Source organism: Drosophila nasuta, chromosome 3, assembly GCF_023558535.2.
Source record: "Drosophila nasuta strain 15112-1781.00 chromosome 3, ASM2355853v1, whole genome shotgun sequence".
Taxonomy (NCBI): domain Eukaryota; kingdom Metazoa; phylum Arthropoda; class Insecta; order Diptera; family Drosophilidae; genus Drosophila; species Drosophila nasuta.
In genome coordinates this window covers 43,834,295-43,853,928 of record NC_083457.1, presented here as the reverse complement: position 1 = coordinate 43,853,928, position 19,634 = coordinate 43,834,295, and the positions used below count along the sequence as shown (strand labels likewise).

The window sequence follows — 19,634 nt, the reverse complement described above, 5'->3', positions numbered from 1 at the left end:
GTGCCTAAGCCCGCAAATACATTAATCAATCAATAAATAATACTATTCAAAGCGCTTTTTAATGCGCTGCAGTCAGCAAAGATACCGCCAAAAAGTATGCAATAGATAATTTCAATTGAGCACGGGTGCTTTCGAGTCGCTGCCTGCAAGTATGCAACAAAAATTAGGCAAGTGTTTGCATTCAACTACAAAATTCAATGCATCCCAAAAAGTATGCAACATAATGTTTGCTAGTTAATTTGATTTAAATTTTAAAACGTTAAGATTTTGATTAGAGAATTTTGACTTTAGAACAAATTTTGGAATAGATTTCTTTTAGGCTACTGTAGCAAATAAACGTGTTTGCTTCGGCTGAATAAGTCTAAGTTTAGCCTCGATTTTTTTCTTGTCGATTAGAATTGGACGCAAACATTTGTAACTAACTACGTAAAGTTAAACAACTTGTAAGTTCTAATAGTTAACTAGATAATTAACAACAATTTGACACCATTCAAGGCCTTGAAGCCGTCACATCGCCACCATTTGCATTGAGATCGCGCTCCTCCGATTGATCCAGCAACTGCGACCAGCTCGCATTTAAACGCACAATTTCCATGTCCTGGCGAAGCTGCTGCAACGGTTGCTCCTGCAGGCTCTGACAATTGTCGAGCACGCGCGAGACATGCTCCAATTGATTGGCATAGATGCGCAGACGCTCCACATTATTGTTGTCCTGATGCACCGCCGTATTGACCTGAAATCAAAGCAGGATTAGTAAGGGGAAAAAGACAGATATTTGCTTAAGGACTCACTGTAAGTTGTGTGCCACAGACACTGCGCAGATAACTGCTGACACGCTGATCCTGCAGTTGTCCACCGGAATGCCACATTTTCAACAGATTCAATATGCCCAGGACGTCGCCCTGCTCGGGCGCCTGGTTGGGCGACAACAGCTGCATGGGCGGAAACTCTGTGGTGGGCGAGAGCTTCTTGTAGCTGCTGCACAAAGTGCTCAGCGTACAGATGTCCTCATTGAGACGCTGTTGCCACACGCGAGGGTAGCAAGCAAAAGCAGAAGCGGGCGAAGTTGGTTATGTATGAAGTATTAGTAGTTAACGTTTTGCATTTCATTTCAAACGAAAGAGTGCGCTTTTGAACTTGATTTGTGACTGTCCCTAGTCCCAATGATGAATGGATGGATGATAATGAATGTGGATTACAAATATAGAGATTGATGTTGGCATGTGAAATGAAAGTTTCAAAAGACGAAAATAAAAATACCAAATCGATGATATTGCTTATAAACTAGGCCAAGAGAGTTCACTTTATTCTAATCAAATAATACGTGTAATTGTATGACTAAAGATACGATTAACATAAGATCAGAAGCGCGATCGTAATTGTGTTAAAACATATGAAAATATATCTGGCCGACTAAACGATAACGATATATAGAAATGTCTTCGAAGAATGCGCAACATAAAAAATGTTTTTATAGTAGTCCAAAATAAATGAGGAGGTGGAGGAGGCAGAAACACAAAACGTGGCTAAAACCTTACGTCGATTTCGTTGCGATGTCGCTGCATCTCCGACTTGGCGCCACTCAGATCGCTGCCCTTGATCATCAGCTCCTGTGTGGCGTCCATTAGTTCGTCCTGCAACTTCAGATTGACATCCTCCAAGTCTTTTAGCTTCTCCAGCATATCTTCCTTATGCTGTTGTAGTTTGTTTCTGTAAGAGATTTTGTATTAGGTAAATTATCCTCAAATTTATATTCATTTTGTGCTTACTTATCCACGATCAGTTGCTGTATGCAATTGTCGTTGTCCAGCTGCACAAGTCGCAGCACTTTGAGCAATTTGGTAACCAGCGTGTCCACCTCAATGACCTGGTCCACAACTGCCTGAGCTGTGCTGTATTCCATCAGCGAGGGCAGCTCAGCCAGCGAGTCATGGCAGCTCAGCTCCTCCGTGTTGCATTGATCGCGATTGCTAAAGAGAAAAGTAAAGATTAGAATTTGTCGACTTTGTAATTGAATGCCATACTCACTTCATGGGCAGCACACTTAGCTTGTGCACGTGCAGTTCCATTTGCTGGCGATTGGTGATGGCTTGCGAGAGCTGCTGCAGCGAATCATCGCCATTGACAGTCTGCTGCTGTTGTTGTTGCTGGCTGCACTGGCTGATCAGCTCTGTGGGCAGCTCAATCTGCGAGATCATGCCCGTGCACGAGGAAACCATGTTGTGTGAATGCGAATCCGGCTGCACAACATCCTCCAGTACATTGTCCATCATCAGCAGGCAGGGCTGAAGAAGATATTCAATTAAATACTGATTTACAGTTGATATCCTTGAATACTCACTTCCGTTTCCGAGTCCAGCATTTCGGTGGAATCAGAGTCATCGCCGTTGCCATTGAGGCTGACTGGTTCGTTATTGTGCAGCGTCAACATCGAATGTCCTGCAGTCGCTTGCTGACCTTGCTGTCTTTTGCCACCATGACGCAGCGAAAGTCGCTTGCCAGAATGCGTTGTGGCCTGGCGTATGGCACCGATGACGGCGGCAATGAAGGATTGATTGCGCTGTGGCGACAGCGAGCCATCGCTGGTTAGTACTAGAGTATGCAGTGCATCGCCATTGGCAGCCGGACTCAGTGGCAAGTCCAGACCGTTGGGCTTCATGCCATTTTGAGCGTGCTCCGTTTCCGCAGCCAGCGATTCCGCCTGGAAGCGTATGTCCTGTGGGGTAAAGAGATAGATTTAGATAGTGATAACAAAGAAATAAGTTATTTATTGAGTGAAATTGACTGGAATGTGGTTGCTAACTGTTTATTGAGGGTATGACAAACCAAGTTCTTAATTTCACTAGATAGAGTCACAAGAAATACCTCTCTAACCATCTTGAATCCTTGAATACAATAATTTAAAAGGTTGTACTGTAAGCTTACCTCTAGATCCTGCTCGGAGATGCTGTAGGAGCACACCAGCTGCTCCACCAGGCTGTCGAGGCGTGTGTGCAATCCCGAGAGCGCTGTGGAGGCGCCTGCCACCGCCGCATTCTGCTGATGGATGAGCTCACGCGACTTGTTCTCCAGCGCTGCGTATTTGGTTTGCAGCAAACGATTCTCCTGGCGACGCTGCTCATTCAAACGCACCAGATGCCGGCACTCGTCGCGCAACACTTTGGCCTCCTCCTCGCGATTGGCAAGTTGTGCCTTGGCCGCCTGATACTCCGTCTCTAGTTCCCTGAGCGCATCGCACTGCGCCGCCTTCTCGTGCTGCAAAAAGTCCTGCAACTCACTTGACTCCTGCTCAATGGCAGCCTTCTCCTGCAGCAGCAGCTGCTGCGTGGCCAGCGATCGTCGCATCTCCAACTGCAAAGCACGACACAAGGCACGCAGCTGCCCAATCTCCTGCTGACGCTCGAACAACTCATGGCCGCTCATCTGTATCTGCGACTCGAGCATCAGCAGACTGTCGTGTCCGCTGCCATCGCCGCTATCCTCAGAGGTGGGCGTGCCTGCGCTGGCGCTGACAACGCGCGCCAACTCCAGCATGCCCATGACACGTTCCGTGTTCAGATGCAGCTCCTGCTGCATGGCCAGTTTCTCTTCGCGCTCCCGCTGCAGCTTGCCGCTCAACTGACGCACCTCCTGGCGCAGTTGCTCGAGCTCATGATCACGCTGATCGGGCTCGGCTTGCGTGCACTGATCACGCTGCTCCACGGCGTCCAAGGCGCGCGTTTGCAGCACGCCACCGTTGAGCACTTGCTCCAGATCGTCGCTGGTCAGAGCTGTCTGAACCGCTGTCTCATGGTAGATGCGTGTCCTTGGCTGCTGCTGCTGCTGTGGGCGACGCAGCGAATTGACTTTGGCACTGGCTGCGGGTGGCGCCAGACTACGACGACTTGTGGGTGTCAGCATGACGGAGGAAGTCATCCGCGCATCCACGACCGCAGCACGACTGATGGAGTTGCTGCGCGACAAACGCCCGACGCTCAAATCCTCCACAGACTGTTGCTTGCGTCGCCGTGGCAATGTGCCACCTAAAGAGAGAGGAAGGGATCAGCTTTGTTTCTAGTGGAGATTGATATTCACTTTGCTTACCTGGCGCTGGACTCCCGCGCAGCCGGCTGGCCATCACATCCGGCGTCACAGACACGCCACGCCTTGCGCCCGCAGTGCCGCGATTCGCCGGCCAGCGTCCGTCGTCGGAAGGCGTGCCCGGCGTGCGTGCGCGACTCAGCGAAGGCGTGCGCTGCACTTGCGACAGTCGCTGCACGGATTGTGCGCGATTCAGCGCACTTGGCAGCGTGTCTGGCTTCTGTGGGCGTGGCGTGCGCATAGTTGTAGATGTGGGCGTGGCACTGGGCGCACGAAACGAACTGGAGCTGGTCAGCGGACGCGACTTCTCCTTCTGCCCCGCCTGTGACTGTTGTTGTTGTTGCTGCTGTTGTTGCTGTTGTTGTTGCCTTGGCAAGCTGGCGGCACGCTTCAAGTTGGCCACGCGACCGCGCAGCTGCGGCGGCGACTGTTGCTCCGGCTCCGGCTCAAACATGGCCACCTTCTTCTTCACGCTGCCATTGTGCGTGCGTCGCTGTGGCGTCGTCGTCGACGTCGTTGCCTTCTGTGTGTTCGGCTTCGTCTGCTGCTGTTGCTGGGAACACTCGCTGCTCTGATCGCTGGGTGAAACAGCGCTGCAGCTGCTCATCAACTGCAGCTCGCAGCTGTCGTAGATCTCCTCCAGACCATTGCTGCTGGTATAGCCACCGCTTGTGCTGCTCAAGCCACGTTGCAGCGTCATTCGTGATAAGCAACAGCTGCTGGGCACATCGAGACCGCTGTCGCTGCCATCGCAGTTGCTCTGGACCACGGTCAGCGACTGTTCGCACTCCTGCAGCTCCAGGCTGGCCAGGCACACGGCCAGCTGATGCTCTTCCTCGCCAGGCAGCAACAGTTGTTCTGGTTGCTGTTGAGGTTGCTCCATCTCGCAGAGCGTGCCGGACATGGCAGCTCAGTAGTAACTAGAAAACAAAAAGAAAGAGAAAAACTATTTAATTCGTGTGGTTTTTATAGTGCAAGTGATTCACACACAGAGTGCGACCCAAATTTGTTGCATGCACGCGTATTTTTGGTATTGTGGCATTTCAGTGTCTGCCCCGCCGCAGCAAGTTGCACACACATTTGCACACACACGCCAACGACCTTTTCGAGGGGAATGCCGCACGCTGCCGAATGCTGCAAAACAGAGAACTTGCTGCCTTTTGCGGTCAAGTTGGACACGACATTTCTTAGTTCTTAGCAGCTGTCCAGCTGTCCCCATGCTGCATGCCTCATGCTGCACGCTGTGCCCAAGCGCTTTTTGGCCACTTTGATTGACTTAAACTAGTTCACACCTGACACGCAACTGGGCCACAAAAAAGTGCTGAGGACACTCGGCATAAGTTATGAGCACAGCTCGCTCATTGTTCACTTCAGACTGTCGTCGAAGAAGCTGCCTGCCTCTTGAATTCCTGCATTTTTTGGCAGCTTTCAAGTTGCTTCTAATTGCAATTCGCATTCACACTATTATTATTGTGATGATGATTGTTATTGCAACTGGGGCAGCAGCATCAGCATCATCTGTAGTGGAATATTTATGACTGTTGCATGTGGCATTAAGTACGAGCACAACCTTGCCACAAACAAACATCGCATAAAAGGGAACGCTCTTTAATTGTATTGCCATCTCGGGCCAAAGCTCCGTCTACTCATCATCAAGTTGGCCACCTTTGCGAACGGCCCAAATAACTTGGCCATAACTAACTAATTAGCTGACAGCTGACAACCGACAAAGTTTGTTCCCTGCGACTTCTTCGAATATGAATCACGGCTAACAGAAGACACCAAGAGTTGGTCAGAGCCTCAAGATTTATTGCCAATGATGCAATTAACTCTAAGAAAGAATATAAATTTACTTCCACTTTGCGGTATTATTGTCTATTGCTTAAGTAAAGAGAATAGAATTTTTAATATCTTATTTTTATTTAAAAACTGTAAAATAAAAACATTAAAAATATTTAGTTTTCATAGGTGGACGTGATTTTAAAATAAACAATAAAGCTGCATTCGAGTGTGCTCGAAAATGAGATACCCGCTACCCATCTTCTATAAACCATATTCTAAAAAAATACCAAATTAATATTCCGAAAAAGTCCCTAAATATACTTAAGGCTATAAATGGTATGGTATGGTACTTTAAAAATATACCATATATTACAAAATATATCAGATTGTCAGTATCGTAAATACTGTAGTTATTTTTGTTTATGCCAAATAGAAAATGTATGCTTGCTAATTGGATATTTTCCGATTTGCTCGAGGAAAAGTGGGAGTGTCAAAAATTTAAAACAAATTTGATGTAAAAGCCCCATGAAATATTAAATATATATACAATTCCCGAAAATTATACAAATAATCAACTTTAAGTACTTTTAAATTTTGTCTGAATGAACAAAATATAATTGGTCTTCCTAAATAATTTTATTTTTTGAATTCTAGAAAAGTAGAATGGTTTATGGCATGAGAAATACTACTGCGTAATGGAAGTTGATATTCATCGAGATGACATTTTTTGCAGCGGCTTAATATAGTATATATTTACTTCCTATATAAAAGTCTATAATTGTTAAAAATAAACTTTCACTTTAGCCACTTTCCGTCAAATCATGCAACCATCTCTCCTGCTTAGACGTCATTCAATTAATATAAAATTATGGTCAAAATATTCAAATATGGTCAGGCGACTCAAACTGGAACTTCTCTAACAGGTCTCCATATGAGTTCATTGTTTTCAATTCCAGCTCGAAAAGAATTTAGATGTTGAAATCAGGAATGCTTAATTGTTTATGATGAACTATAACCTTTTTAATAATATAGTATGTAATTCAATATAAACAAGTTGCGTTTTAGCAACTTCTTCTATAAATTATTATGCAGTTTAAGCAAGAGTAAAATGAAACTGGGAAAGAAAACAAACTCTAATTGAATTTTTTGTTAAAACAATTTGAGTGAGAGAAGTTCCTCTGCAATCCACAAATGCGGAAATCCCTCCAAAGTTCTTCTTTCGAAAACTTGCTGTTGATTTTCGACACAAGTTGGGTAAATAAAAGACCAAATGAAATAAAGTGCTTGCAACCATATGTTACGCTTTAATTATATAGTAAGGGTATGTCGGGGTCGTGGACAGCTGTCTATATAACATTTTGTTTTTGGTTTTTATTGCTGGTGTTATTGTTACTTGTTGGTTTTGCTTTTGCTGTTGCTGTTGGTTTCATGGCACGCATCATTAGTGCCTGGTTTGTTATGCGATCTCCCAGAGAGATTTTTGGCCAAATTTGGCCCAAAACGATTTCATCATCAGCAACAGCAGCAGTAGCGAAAAACAAGCTGAAAGGGAAGATATGGCCATAATGAAGTTGCTCCAGTTTCAAATGTGTTTTTTACTCGCACTCGCGCACTCGTAATTGGAATTTCAGTTAAAGTAAAAGATAGTTGGCATTTTAGTTAGTTTTTCTTTTTCTTTACTTTGTTGTTGTTGTTGTTGGGCGTGACAATGTGAAACCAGTTTTGTCGACAGAGAGAAAGAGATCCTGTCAAACGACCTTGGCTAGAACACGTTAACGTTAAAGGCTTCTCTACAAAAAGAGGTCTTTAAGCGCGTTAAAGAGAACTGTGAAGGGGGGTTTAGCGGTCTAATGAAGGGCACTTGAGGCAGGCAGACGAGACACTCGAGTGCCGCACAAGGAAGGCAACGAGCCAACGAGGCAACGAGGCGGACTTTTTGTGCCCCCAGCGAGGCATGGCGAGGCAGCAAAGCAAGCGATGCAAGAAAAGCGAAACAATTTCCAGACACACAAACACACACACACACAGATATAGTTGCAGCTCAATTGTCGCATGTGGCAAGCCCTCAGACTTGCGTCTTTGCCTCTTGTGCAGCTGCCACAGCAGTTGAAGTTGAACTTAAAGTTGCAAACTGCGAATAAAGTTGTCGCATCGCATCGCATCGCATCGATCTCGCCATGGCCATGACAATGAAAGATTGAGTTGTGTGTGCGAAAAGAAATAAAACTCGTTTCAGTCTTTATTATCGAGGTCTGTCCATCACACACAACAGTTGAAGAATACTCGTGCTTTGCATAAACCGGAACTGCGACTCCGATTCCAACTCCAACTCCGAGTCAAAGAGTCAAGCGTTGCACCCACTCAACATAAAAGAGTTCGATTGCAGGTGGAAGAAGGAGGAGGAGGAGGAGGAAGAACACGCTGTCTGAATGTTACGCCTAATTAAGTGCAATCAATGAGGAACAACTGTTGAGAGACGGAGACTGAACTGATACTGAACTGCCCCGCCATGTTGCACCATTCAGCTAATTCGATTAAGGCGCTTCACAGCGCGCAAACAAAGACAAAGTCGAGGGCAACGCCGGCGACAACAACATAGCCAAGTTAATTACAGCAACAACAAGAACAGCAGACAACAACAAGCAACAACAAACAACAGACAGCAACAACAAGCGACAACAACTGCAATTAACATGCTAGAAAAGCGCGTAAAAAATAAAAGAGTTTGCAAATTGCAAATGCTACGTGTGTCATTAAAGAAAGACAGCTATATGTCAGAGAGAAAGAGAGAGAGTGAAGGAGTGATGGATCAGGGTTAGCGTAGCTTTGACTTTGCAACACTCGACACTTGACAGTTCAGACGCAATGCGGCAACTTGTTCACAGTTCAGCGTCCAGTTAATGCAACGCACATTTACAACACATTAACAGATCATTTGGCATGAGAAAGCAAAAAACCAAAAAAATACGTATTTCTACACACACATCCCAAAGGCATTTGAGCAATCAAGATTGCCAACCAAATTAATCATCTGAAAATAACTCGATTAAAGTTGGGAAAGAACTTCATAAGTTGAAGAAAACTTTGTTTTCTTTTACCAAGGAAACATGTGAGCAGAATGTTAATAAAATGAATCAATCGTTAGACAGAATTAGAATGATAAATCAAGTTCTTAAAGTCAACAAAGATGTTCTGAATTTATTAAAAAGCTTTGAGATTCATTTAAAGCAAATGAATTGTATTGTATTTATTGTGTTATATTTATTTGTATTTCGAATTTGTTGAAGCTTTTCAAAGCATAAAATAAAAGTTACACTTATATTATATGACTGTATGAAAAAACTTTGAGATTGTTTTAAAATAAATAAAGTTGCAGATATATTAGATTAATATTATATTATATTTATTAGTACTCGGAATTAAGCTAAAGTCAATTAATGAGTTTGAAGTTTCAAAAAGTTTAAAGCTTATGTATTTGTATACACATTTCACATATGAAAACTAATTAATCGCAATCATGTTTGATAATTTAGAAGTCGTGCTTATCGGCTGCACTTTAATCTTGTTTTTTTTATCTGCACTTTGTGTCTTGATTGTTGAGCGAGCTTCTGATATGTTAAACATCTGGTTAATCACTGCTGAAGTTGCTTTTAATTTCTCAAATTATACAAAATCAGCAGCTTAAATTGTTGTATCAACATTAAATTGGCTTGCTCTGCAAATGTGATAAAAGACATAATAAGCTTAAAAGTTCACAATGTTCATCCTAATGTCTTAATTTTTAAATATTTTTAAAAGTTTTGTTTATATGCTTAATTTACTTCAAATACAGCCCAAAGTTTTTAAATTCCGAGTACTACAAAAATATTATATTAATGTAATTATAGCTTTAACTTAATTAATTTTTAAACAATCCCAAAGTTTTTAAATACATTCGGAATACTAATAAATAGCATATTAGTGTAAATTTTATTATAGTTCAATATGCTTTCAATAGCTTCAATAAATTCTTAGTTCTAATAAATATAAAACAACTTATTGTAACCTATATTAAATTATTTTCACTACTGTTTAAATAACTAATCTAGACTATTTTAAAACATTTTGATTTTTTAATTTATTTAATTTAAAGATAGGTCTGATATAAGCCTTTAAATAAGCTAAGAAACTCCGTCGAGAAAATTTACTGAATATTTTCTGTTGATACGATTCACTTTTAATAAGCAACAATGTTTACCATCAATAATATTTGGTTTGTTCATATGTCGAAGTCGCACTATCTCCTCACACATAGTTCACAGAGTCTCAGATACTCAGACAGCTGTGAACTCGCAACTCTGGCAACGAATATTTATGCTGTGTAGACTCTAGACTCATATGCAGGGTTTTATAGTCGCTCATAAAAGTTATTGTACAGTCGTTTTTTAAATATTTTGATGCGATTCCCTCGCTCTATTGTGCAGCCGAACTAATTCTGATGTTGATTCTCATTCTGTGTCCATCTGTTGTGGGGGGAATCTCTGGTGGGGAACTGATCTCTCTTTCATTCTTTCCCTATCTCTCTGTCTCTTTCTCTTTCACTTGCATAAATCTCTCTCGCTGCTGCTTCTTCTTCGCAGTTGTTGTTTGCAGCATTTGATGTTTGCTTTAGCTGTAGTTGCATTGAAAACAATTTATTTCCATGCCTCGTATTTATGGCAATTTATTTTGTGCTCTCTAGTGAAGGGGACTCAACACACAACACAACACAACTCTTTGCCCCTCGTTGCAACGAGAGGCAGGCAACCAATTTATGTGGATTGTGCTTCATCTTTATCTCTCATCGCATCTCAGTTATTGTTGTTTTGTTGTGGGTGGTTTGCAAATGTCGCGACTATTTTAATTGATGGCAAAGCTCGTTTCGTCTCGAATTTGAATCCGAATGTCAATTCTCACGCTATCCAAATGAAAAACAGGTGGACAACGCTTGCAACACTGAAGTGTGCCACGCCACGCCTCGTTTTGCTGCATTATTGAACACTCCTCTCAGTCGACTTCCTGTGGCAGCAACACACACACACACACACACACAAAAAACGTCGACGACCCACGAAACTCAAATGAAGTGAAACATTTTGTGCCGCGAATTACAAACGTGCCCCCAGGCCTGAGGCCCGCATTTGCCGCAGTGTTGCATGCCCCCAACCCTGCACAGTTATAATGAGTTGCAGTTGCAAGTTGCGCGCCCAGTTGTCGCTCTCTCTCTCTCTCCCACTCTCTGACTCTCTCTCTCTCTCTTTTTATGTCGCTGGGGACAGCAATTGAAAACTGCGCAAAGAGTTTCGACTTTCGGGTTGGGGCAAACAGTCAAACGAGGCAAGAGCTCTTCCGGGTTCTGTCTCCCTCTCTCTCTCTCTTTTACTTCTACCTCTTCCTCTCTCTCTCTCTGGGTTGTGGAGTTCTCATTTCAGCGTGTTGCACCTGCAGACTTAGTGCGCATTATGCCCATAGAGAACGCCAGCCATAATATCTAATTTTTAGACTCGAGATTCCCCACTTTCTCCCCCCCCCCTTCCCCCACCCCTTTTCCCTTCTCCCTCTTGGCTGTTTTGTTTTCAATTCAGTATAAACAGGGGCTGGGGAGGCATCGAGCTGGCACCGCCTGGTGTTTAATGAATCAAAGAGAACGCAGACGTCGCAGCGGACTTAGGAGGAGGAGGAGGAGGCAGGGAGGGGGCATGTGGCATGGCCAGCTGGGCTGTCACGAACGCGGGTTTGGCTCTGGCTATTGGGCAATCACAACAACAATTGCAACAAAACTAACAACAACAGAAGAAGCATGCAGCAAAGTTGCAAGTAGCAGGAAGAAGCGACCAACTGAATCGCTGCGCTTTTTGAAGTTACGGTCTGGGATTTGTTGTTGTTGTTATTTTAGTGGTTGTTGTTGTTGTTGTTGCTGTTAAACTATAAACAATTTTTCGGCGGCTTCTCAGTCAACAAGAAAACTTCAACGGCGCGCACGCAAAAGTTTCGTTTTGCATCTGTTGAAAGTCGAAGAAAGAAAGAAAGATTGAGCAACTGAAGCAACCCAGAAAAATGCGAAGCTAAATGCGAGAACTGTTTTGCCATGTTGTTGTGTTGTCTAAAGTTGAACTGTGCCACACAGCATAACACTGTGCAACACACAACAGCACAAACCTATGCTCGACACTCCCACTTGCCACTCAAAACATTGTTATGTATAATTAATCAAGCACAGCGAACACACTTTGATTAAATTTTAATTAGTTTCGAATAACTTTTGCCATGCGCCTGCTTAGAAATGCTTCAACGCAAACGCAACGCAACTCAACTCAATTTTTCATTTACAGTTCATAAATATAAATTGTTTATTTTTGTACTTAGAGTGAACCTTATAAGTGGCATTAATAAGTCAAGTATACGCCAAAAATAAGTATGTCATCAGCTGAAAGTTGACTAAATTTACAGTCTGCACTTTTGCTAAGCTCATTTTGGAATTTAGCCGTAAAAAGAAAACAGTTTATTGAACAACTGTAATTTAGTATTTAGAACGTTAAATAAATACCAAATGTGCAGTATTTTAGTATTTATTGACTTAATTTACAGTCTGCACTTTTGCTAAGCTCATTTTGGTATTTAGCAGTAAAAGAAAACAGTTTATTGAACCACTGTAGTTTAGTATTTAGAACGTTAAATAAATACCAAGTGTGCAGTATTTCAGTATTTATTGGCTAAATTTACAGTCTGTACTTTTGCTACGCTTACTTTGCTATTTAGGAGTAAAAGAAAACAGTTTATTGAACAACTGTAGTTTAGTGTTTAAAACGCTAAATAAATACCAAATGTGCAGTATTTTAGTATTTAGAAAGTTTAACAAATAGTAGTATGCGAGTTAAAGTACAATGAATAAATAATATTTAAGAATTATTTAACTTGTGTGGAATATAATAAAAAACTACACTTTTATCCGAAATAGTTATTTAAATATAAAAAAAAATTTGAATACTACTCGTAGTTACTCGGTATTTTCCCTTCCACACTTAGTATCTATTATAGTATATAATGTTCTTTAGTGAATTTTCTTTAAACAGTGTGAATAAAAATTAAAAAACCACACTTTTATCATAGTTCTTAAAATATAAATAATAATTGAATACTACTGGCAATTACTCAGTATTTTTATTTCCTGTTTTAGTATTTAATATAGTATATAGTATTCCTTACCGAATTTCTCTTTATAAATTTAATTTTCAATGCTATTGAAGTTCTTTTAAGGCATAAAATAAAAATAATAAAGAGCTGCACTTCGATCGAGAATAGTTTTTAAATATACATCAATAATATTCTAATATTATCAGTATTTTTGTTTACAGGTTTAGTATTTAATAAAGTATTTTGTATTTATTTGTAATTTTACTTTATTGAACTCCTTCCTTTATGAAGTTAATGCTAATGAAGTTCTTTGATGTTAAGCAATAAATAATATTATTTAGCCGCACTTTTATTGAAAATAACTTTTAAAATATATTAATATTTAAATATTATCAGTATATTTCATTACAGTATTTAATAAAGTATTTAGTATTTATTTGCAATCATCCGCTACCGAATTTTTCATTTCCTATCCGATTTTTAATGCTATTGGATTTTTTTGGTATAAAGTATATTTTCAGTAATTCAATTAATTCGCGATAGTGCCACACGTACTGTGAGTAAACATTCATAAGTTCCGACACTTGTAGAGATAAGTTATACAAATATGCCGCTTGTGACAAACAAATAAAAAGATCCCCTTAGGGTACTCATTCTTCTACAAAGTCTTATTGAAAATAAACATGGCTAAAATTCTACAAAAACTTTGATAGGTAATCAGCCACGCTTATCACTTAAAAGAGATTAATCATAATCTAAAAAAAAATGCATACTAAATAAAATATTAAAGAACTGTCTTTACTTTGATCTGTGCTGAATTATGTTATTCAGTGTTTTGTTTACTTAGCTGTGTTGTTGTTGTTTCTTTAGAACAAAAATAAAGTAGAGAAATGTGCAAAAAACGAAATTAAAAGGGAAGCAAAAGAGAAGAGCAATAATTGTGTTGGTTTAATTTTGTTAAGCTGCTGAGGGCGGATCGTACATTGGCCTGACTGTGGGTCGGATCATATTGGAATGATGACTGGCACTTGCCTCGTTTTTTATTTATTTTCTAACTTCAACTCTGCCTCTGACTGTTTCGGCTATCTGTCTGTCTGTCTGTCTATCTGACCGACTGTCGGTCTATCTGGTTTCATTAACAGCTCATTGCAGTGGCAATTACGCCAAGAGCCGAAATTGTTTGTCATATGGCAGAGAAAGTCTTTGGTCCGCTTCATTTTTCTTTTAGTGCATGGCAAGAAAAATAAAACTCTTTATGACATAGGCTATATAACGATGTGCCAGACACAACTGCTCACAGAGTGTATATGAATATTATATTCGCTTATACTTTTTGTATTGTATATATATTCAACTACTACTACTGAGAGTACTAACTACATTATCAAGTGAGTAACAGCAAACAGTAATGGGAAGCCCGCTTCACGCTTCAAGGCGTCTTTTTTCATACCCGCTACCAATCGAGCTAAAAGGGTATTATAAATTGACCAAAAAAATACTTAATAGGCAGAAGTAACTCTTTGATCCCACAAATTATACTATTGTACCATAAATTGTAGTATTATACTATAGTATTGTACCACAAATTATACTATTATACTACAAATGTACCATTAATCATAATAGACACTTTTAGTTTTGAGTCTTTAACAGTTCTATGCACCAATTTTATTGTGCTTATATTTGCAATTTTGATCAATAGGGAAAAGCATGAAATATCATATTTATTTAGACGGAATTTTAGTATATCGAATTTTAATAATTTTATTCTCTATTTTTTTGATTACTTTTTTACTTGTCGAAATTATTGAATCAAATCAATTACTTTAAAATAATGATGTTGATGATTAGAACACATTGATAAGAAATTTTACAAGTTCAATGTCTGAAAACGAAAAAGTATTCAGGACGCTTTGAACTTTTCTACTAAAACAAACCAAATCAAAGAAAGGCAATTTAAGGAACATAGTATACGATATTTGGTAAAGAAAAGTTTATATAAAAACATCGTAAATGTACAATAAAAAATTTAAAAATGAAACTAAACTAATTGCTAAGTTGAAGCTTTCGAAACATATACTGTAATGTGTTTCGAAGTGTTTGACATAAAAAATCATGAAAATGATTACAAATTTAATTTCGTATTATGAAAATCAGGTGTGTCTCAGTTGCATTGGTCACACTTATTTTTTATTACTCAATAAAAATGTGGCGGGTATCCAAAAGTCGAGCTCTCTCGCTCGCTTATAACTTTTTTAGTTGTCTAACTCTATTTTTTTTTTTTTGCTGTTGCTGCTGTTTTCAGCGGCATGCGCCACATGACACTCTGCTTCAGCCTCTGCCAAAAGGCGTTTAGGGGGGCTGTATGTGTGTGTGTGTGAGTGTGTGTGTGTGCTTGGGGTAGCCACGTCTACACGTCTGTGTCTCCAGCTGACCATTGACCAGACTCTGAAGTCCCCATAAAAACTAAAGAGACGTCAGAAAAAAAAATCATTGTACAGCTGCAAAGCGAAAATAGAAAAGCATCTAGAGGAAGCTTAACTCTCTGGGGGGCGGCAGACGCCGTGAAGTCTCGCCTGAGAGCCTCGTTCATTGTCAACTTGCAGAACGCAAAAAGAACCTTCATGTAGTCTACATGTATGTATATAGTATAGAAAACTGAACTCGTAATGCTATGCGAAGCATCCTTTTGTTCGACGTAAGCTGAGACAGCTGACAATGAGAAGAGAGAGAGAGAGAGAGAGAGCTGAGAGATACATTACTCCATGGCAACTTGTCCAAGGTTCTCTAAGGTCTGCTCCAGTTAGTTCAATTCGGTTGAAACTGACCTTGAAAATGCCAAATCACAGAAAATGGCAAAGCGACAAAGACCCCAACAAAAAACGCTCTACGCAAATATGAATATAAACAAAACAAAACGATGACAAGTTTATTTATTTTTTTATGATTTTTTATTGAGCTGTTCGCTTCATCGAATGCGGAGCGGGGGCAAAGTGGGCGGAAGTTGAGCAACGAGTGTGAGTTTTAAAACATTTCGCACACTTTGAAACAAGTTTCAATCGCATTTTTTATCGCAATTAATTTGCTTGTGATTATTAGCAAACAACAAAAAAAAGACAAGTTGGAGAAAGGAAGGGAAGAGTAGGACGCATAAAAAAAAAACAATTCAAGTGGAATATTTGTGTACACAGAATCGAGGGTAATCGTTCATATATACATATGTATAAAAGGCACTGCTATCGTTAGACACGATAACAACACACAAAACAACAGGCCACAATTCGAAATGCAGCCAGAAAATTTAGCAAATGGTTGGCAAATAATTATACCGCAGCCAAAGCAAAAGCTGATAAGATTCCGTTAATTATGTTAGAAATCGAAAATGTGTCAGAGCAAATGGCCTAAAATTAGGGCAAATTTATCAACAAGTTAGATATTAGATATTTACAAATAAAACTTAAAAATAAATATGGAAAAACACAACAATAAGGTTTTCCCTATTTTTTTTTTTTAAATTTCCAAAAAGATATAATATGTATTTATATCAATATGTAATCTTTTAAAATGTTTGTAGATAATTCTCAAGTTCTACGAATCGTTTGAAATGCGCAGACAGCAATTAAGATAATTTTCGATAATTGAAACCCCCAATTTTTATATACTATATAACACAATAAACCTGAATATCTCAATGCAAAAAACAATAATTGAATGGTAATAAATCAAATACAGATTTTTTGCCAGTTTTGCATATAATATATTTAAATTTTCGATACTTTTTTTAACCAGTTTTGAATATAATATATCACATTTTTCGATATATTATATTAAAATTTTTGATACTGATTTTTAACCAGCTTTACAATTTTTGACATAATATATATTGTGAAATATAAAAATCAGTATCAAAAATTTTAATATATTATATTATAATTTTCGATATAATATATATAATATTATAAAATATAATATAATATATTACAATATTCATACTGATTTTGAACCAGGTTTGAATATATTATATTACAATATTCTTTATAATATATTATAATAACTTGACTTAAGCAAAGCAAAAAAAACTTATAATCTAAACAAATTTTTTCTTTTTTCATTTTGAATTCATTTCAAATTTCCTGATTTAAATTTGTTTTTGGCTTTACCCGAATTTTAAATGGAAAACCGAACATAAATTTACGTTCGAAAGTTCAAGTAGATTTTATAAGGTTGACAAAACAAAATTTACGATACATTTTCCAACTCTTTATGGGTGAACTTTGCGAATATTTATCGGATTGTGAGAAACAACCATAACGATTAATCAATATGGAATTATTGCCCATTCAAGAGGCGATTTCAAAGACACACAGACAAACTAAAAGCTATTATGCTTGCAAATACAATTGCTTAATTTTGCAATACAACAAATTTGATTTATGATGATTTAGCCTGGGGAAAAACGATTTAGTAAATTCGAGCAATTTGTGACGCATAAACATAAATTGAACATGAAGGAATTCGACTTTGGCGAAGCTCGAAATACAACAAAAAACCAAAACAAAAAGTATGCAACAATTTGATGATCGGATGTGGATGTGGATGGAAAAAAGCAAGAAATTGAAACTACAAAAGTGCAATTGCAATCGCGATGTATTTTATTAGTTTGAAAGTAATTAAATGCCATGAAAGTAATTAACAACAACATTGAGCAACTCTCTAATCTCTCATTCATTGCGTTAAGTTGTTGCTAAGTTTTGAAGCCACTTAAGATTTTCTCTCTATCGAAACGAAATCAGAAAATACGGCAAACGGCAAACAGCAAACGGATTAATGAAGCTTAATTAACATTTTCCTCAAGTAGTAGCTGTGGCAACTCCAATCAAGCATTTGTCCATTTGTCCATTTGTCCACCCGCCCAGCAGGCGACGCAAAATGTCGCGGATGCGTAATTAAAACGGTTCGAACATCCGCTCTTCATCATTAGAGCTTGAAGTCATGTATATATGGTAATATAGCAAACAAGAAAACGTAGCGTTTAATAATCGGGCCAACTGACTGATTGACTGATTGATTGACTGACGTCAAACTGACATCAAATTGCACTCTTCCTGATTGCTGCTTTATGCTATATACCATATTTGCTCACAAATCGATTATCGCTCAAGTCATGCAACACGAAATGAGTTTTGACGCTGCATAATGAAGTGTCGAGGCAGGAAGTCACAGTTGTTGCTGGAAATAGGAGTTGCAGTGACCTTTCAACTAGCCAAAAGTAATTGAAAACAAAAAAAAAACACCAACGACATGGTGACGCCAGCCAACCACAAGAAAAATAAAACTGAAAAACTCTCAAGAAAAAAGAAAAACTGAAAGAAAAAACCTCTCTAACCGCCCACCCATGGACTCGACTCCAATCCCAGTTCACAGTCACTGTTCGTAGTCGCAGTCGCAGTCACCATCCCGTCACTGTCTTAGCCTTCTGCCATCATATTCGATAACAACTTTCTACCCGCAAACAAAAAACAATAACAACAACCACATCAAAAAATTTGCTACTCACCCACAGAGAGCGCGGCAAGCAGTACGAATAACTGTGCCAGTTGCTCTTGTTGCTTTTGTTGTTGTTTTCGTCGTTGCTGTGGCTGTTGTTGCTGTAGTTGTTGTCGTGCTGCTTATTCCTTCGGTGGCCACTGATGAAAATGTCAGAGGGTCCCCCAAGGCATGCTTGCCTTCTCTTTCACTCTGCCGTCTTCGCTTCTTCGCTTGTTGATTTTGTGCTGCTGCTGCTGTTGTTGTTGTTGTCGTTGTTTCGGGAGTTTTTAGCAGCAAATGGACGTCTGATAAATTCTATTATTGCTCCCCCCGTGTGTGTGGTTATGTGTATGTGCAAAATAACAAAGTTGGATGGCAATTTGCGATGTTCGTGGACGGGTGACGTTTTGGATTTGCGAATTTTGCATTAACGCTTCTTCAAATTTGTGCAAATTGAATGCACAAAGATCACGCACACACACACTCACACATCAGTAACACATCAAGAGAGTGCGAGAACAAGAACGTTGACCAGGTGAGCGAGCGGCAGGGAATCTCTTGGGTATTTTCTTGTTGTTGTTTTTGTTGCTTTGCTCTTTCTATTGTAGCCTGGCAGCTGCAGAGGCAGCAGCTGTAAAGGACTTTGAATGGCGGCGACAGCAGCGTTTCGTCAGCCCGTATTTTCGGTTTATCTGTGCGTATGTGTGTGCAAAGGTCCTCACACACACACACAGGCACAATGGAACACACACTCACTCACACTCACGTACACCCACAGAAGACGCGTTTTAAACAGCGCGAAAAATCGATGGCTTAAGCAAAACTTTGTTGTCTATTTTGGCAATTCAAATGCGACGCTTTGCGACAGCAAATATACAATGTAGTTTGGACGGCAAAACATCGATTAAATTTGAAAGCGTTGCACTTTTATTTCGGGGTCCACACGAATCCACAAAGGCTTCAAATGCATCGAGAAAAAAACCCGTTCAAGCAAAACGCCGCGACGCACAGGACACAGAAATTTTAAACGCGCCCACACGAGCCAACAGCAACGACGAAACTGTTTACAGCCAAAAACGAAACGAAACGAA

At 39.7% G+C, this 19,634-nt stretch overlaps 1 protein-coding gene across 2 annotated transcripts; it reads right to left on the bottom strand.

The window, feature by feature from the left end:
- Positions 1-2: 2 nt before the first annotated feature.
- Positions 3-19,616, bottom strand: LOC132793533 (uncharacterized). 2 transcript variants are annotated; one of them, XM_060803500.1, is made up of 9 exons: positions 18,572-19,616; positions 4,084-5,000; positions 2,926-4,022; positions 2,342-2,716; positions 2,029-2,285; positions 1,770-1,970; positions 1,539-1,710; positions 792-1,019; positions 3-733 (listed from the first exon to the last, which is right to left on the bottom strand). In XM_060803500.1, the coding sequence occupies exons 2-9, from the start codon at positions 4,982-4,984 to the stop codon at positions 491-493; spliced, it is 3,474 nt and encodes a 1,157-aa protein (XP_060659483.1). In that variant the 5' UTR covers positions 4,985-5,000; positions 18,572-19,616; the 3' UTR covers positions 3-490. The 2 variants fall into 2 exon arrangements, with proteins under 2 accessions (XP_060659483.1, XP_060659484.1); XM_060803501.1 differs by lacking the exons at positions 3-733; positions 792-1,019 and adding an exon at positions 1,092-1,154 and having other exon boundaries at positions 18,572-19,612.
- Between the last annotated feature and the right edge of the window lie 18 nt (positions 19,617-19,634).

Bases quoted from the DNA above. Each gene is read 5' to 3' on its own strand.
- LOC132793533 (XM_060803500.1), bottom strand. From the start codon at position 4,984: ATGTCCGGCACGCTCTGCGAGATGGAGCAACCTCAACAGCAACCAGAA. The intron at 2,717-2,925 runs GTAAGCTTACAG...TTTACCCCACAG, and splicing joins TCTCCGAGCAGGATCTAGAG to GACATACGCTTCCAGGCGGA. The intron at 734-791 runs GTGAGTCCTTAA...CTTTGATTTCAG, and splicing joins TCTGTGGCACACAACTTACA to GTCAATACGGCGGTGCATCA.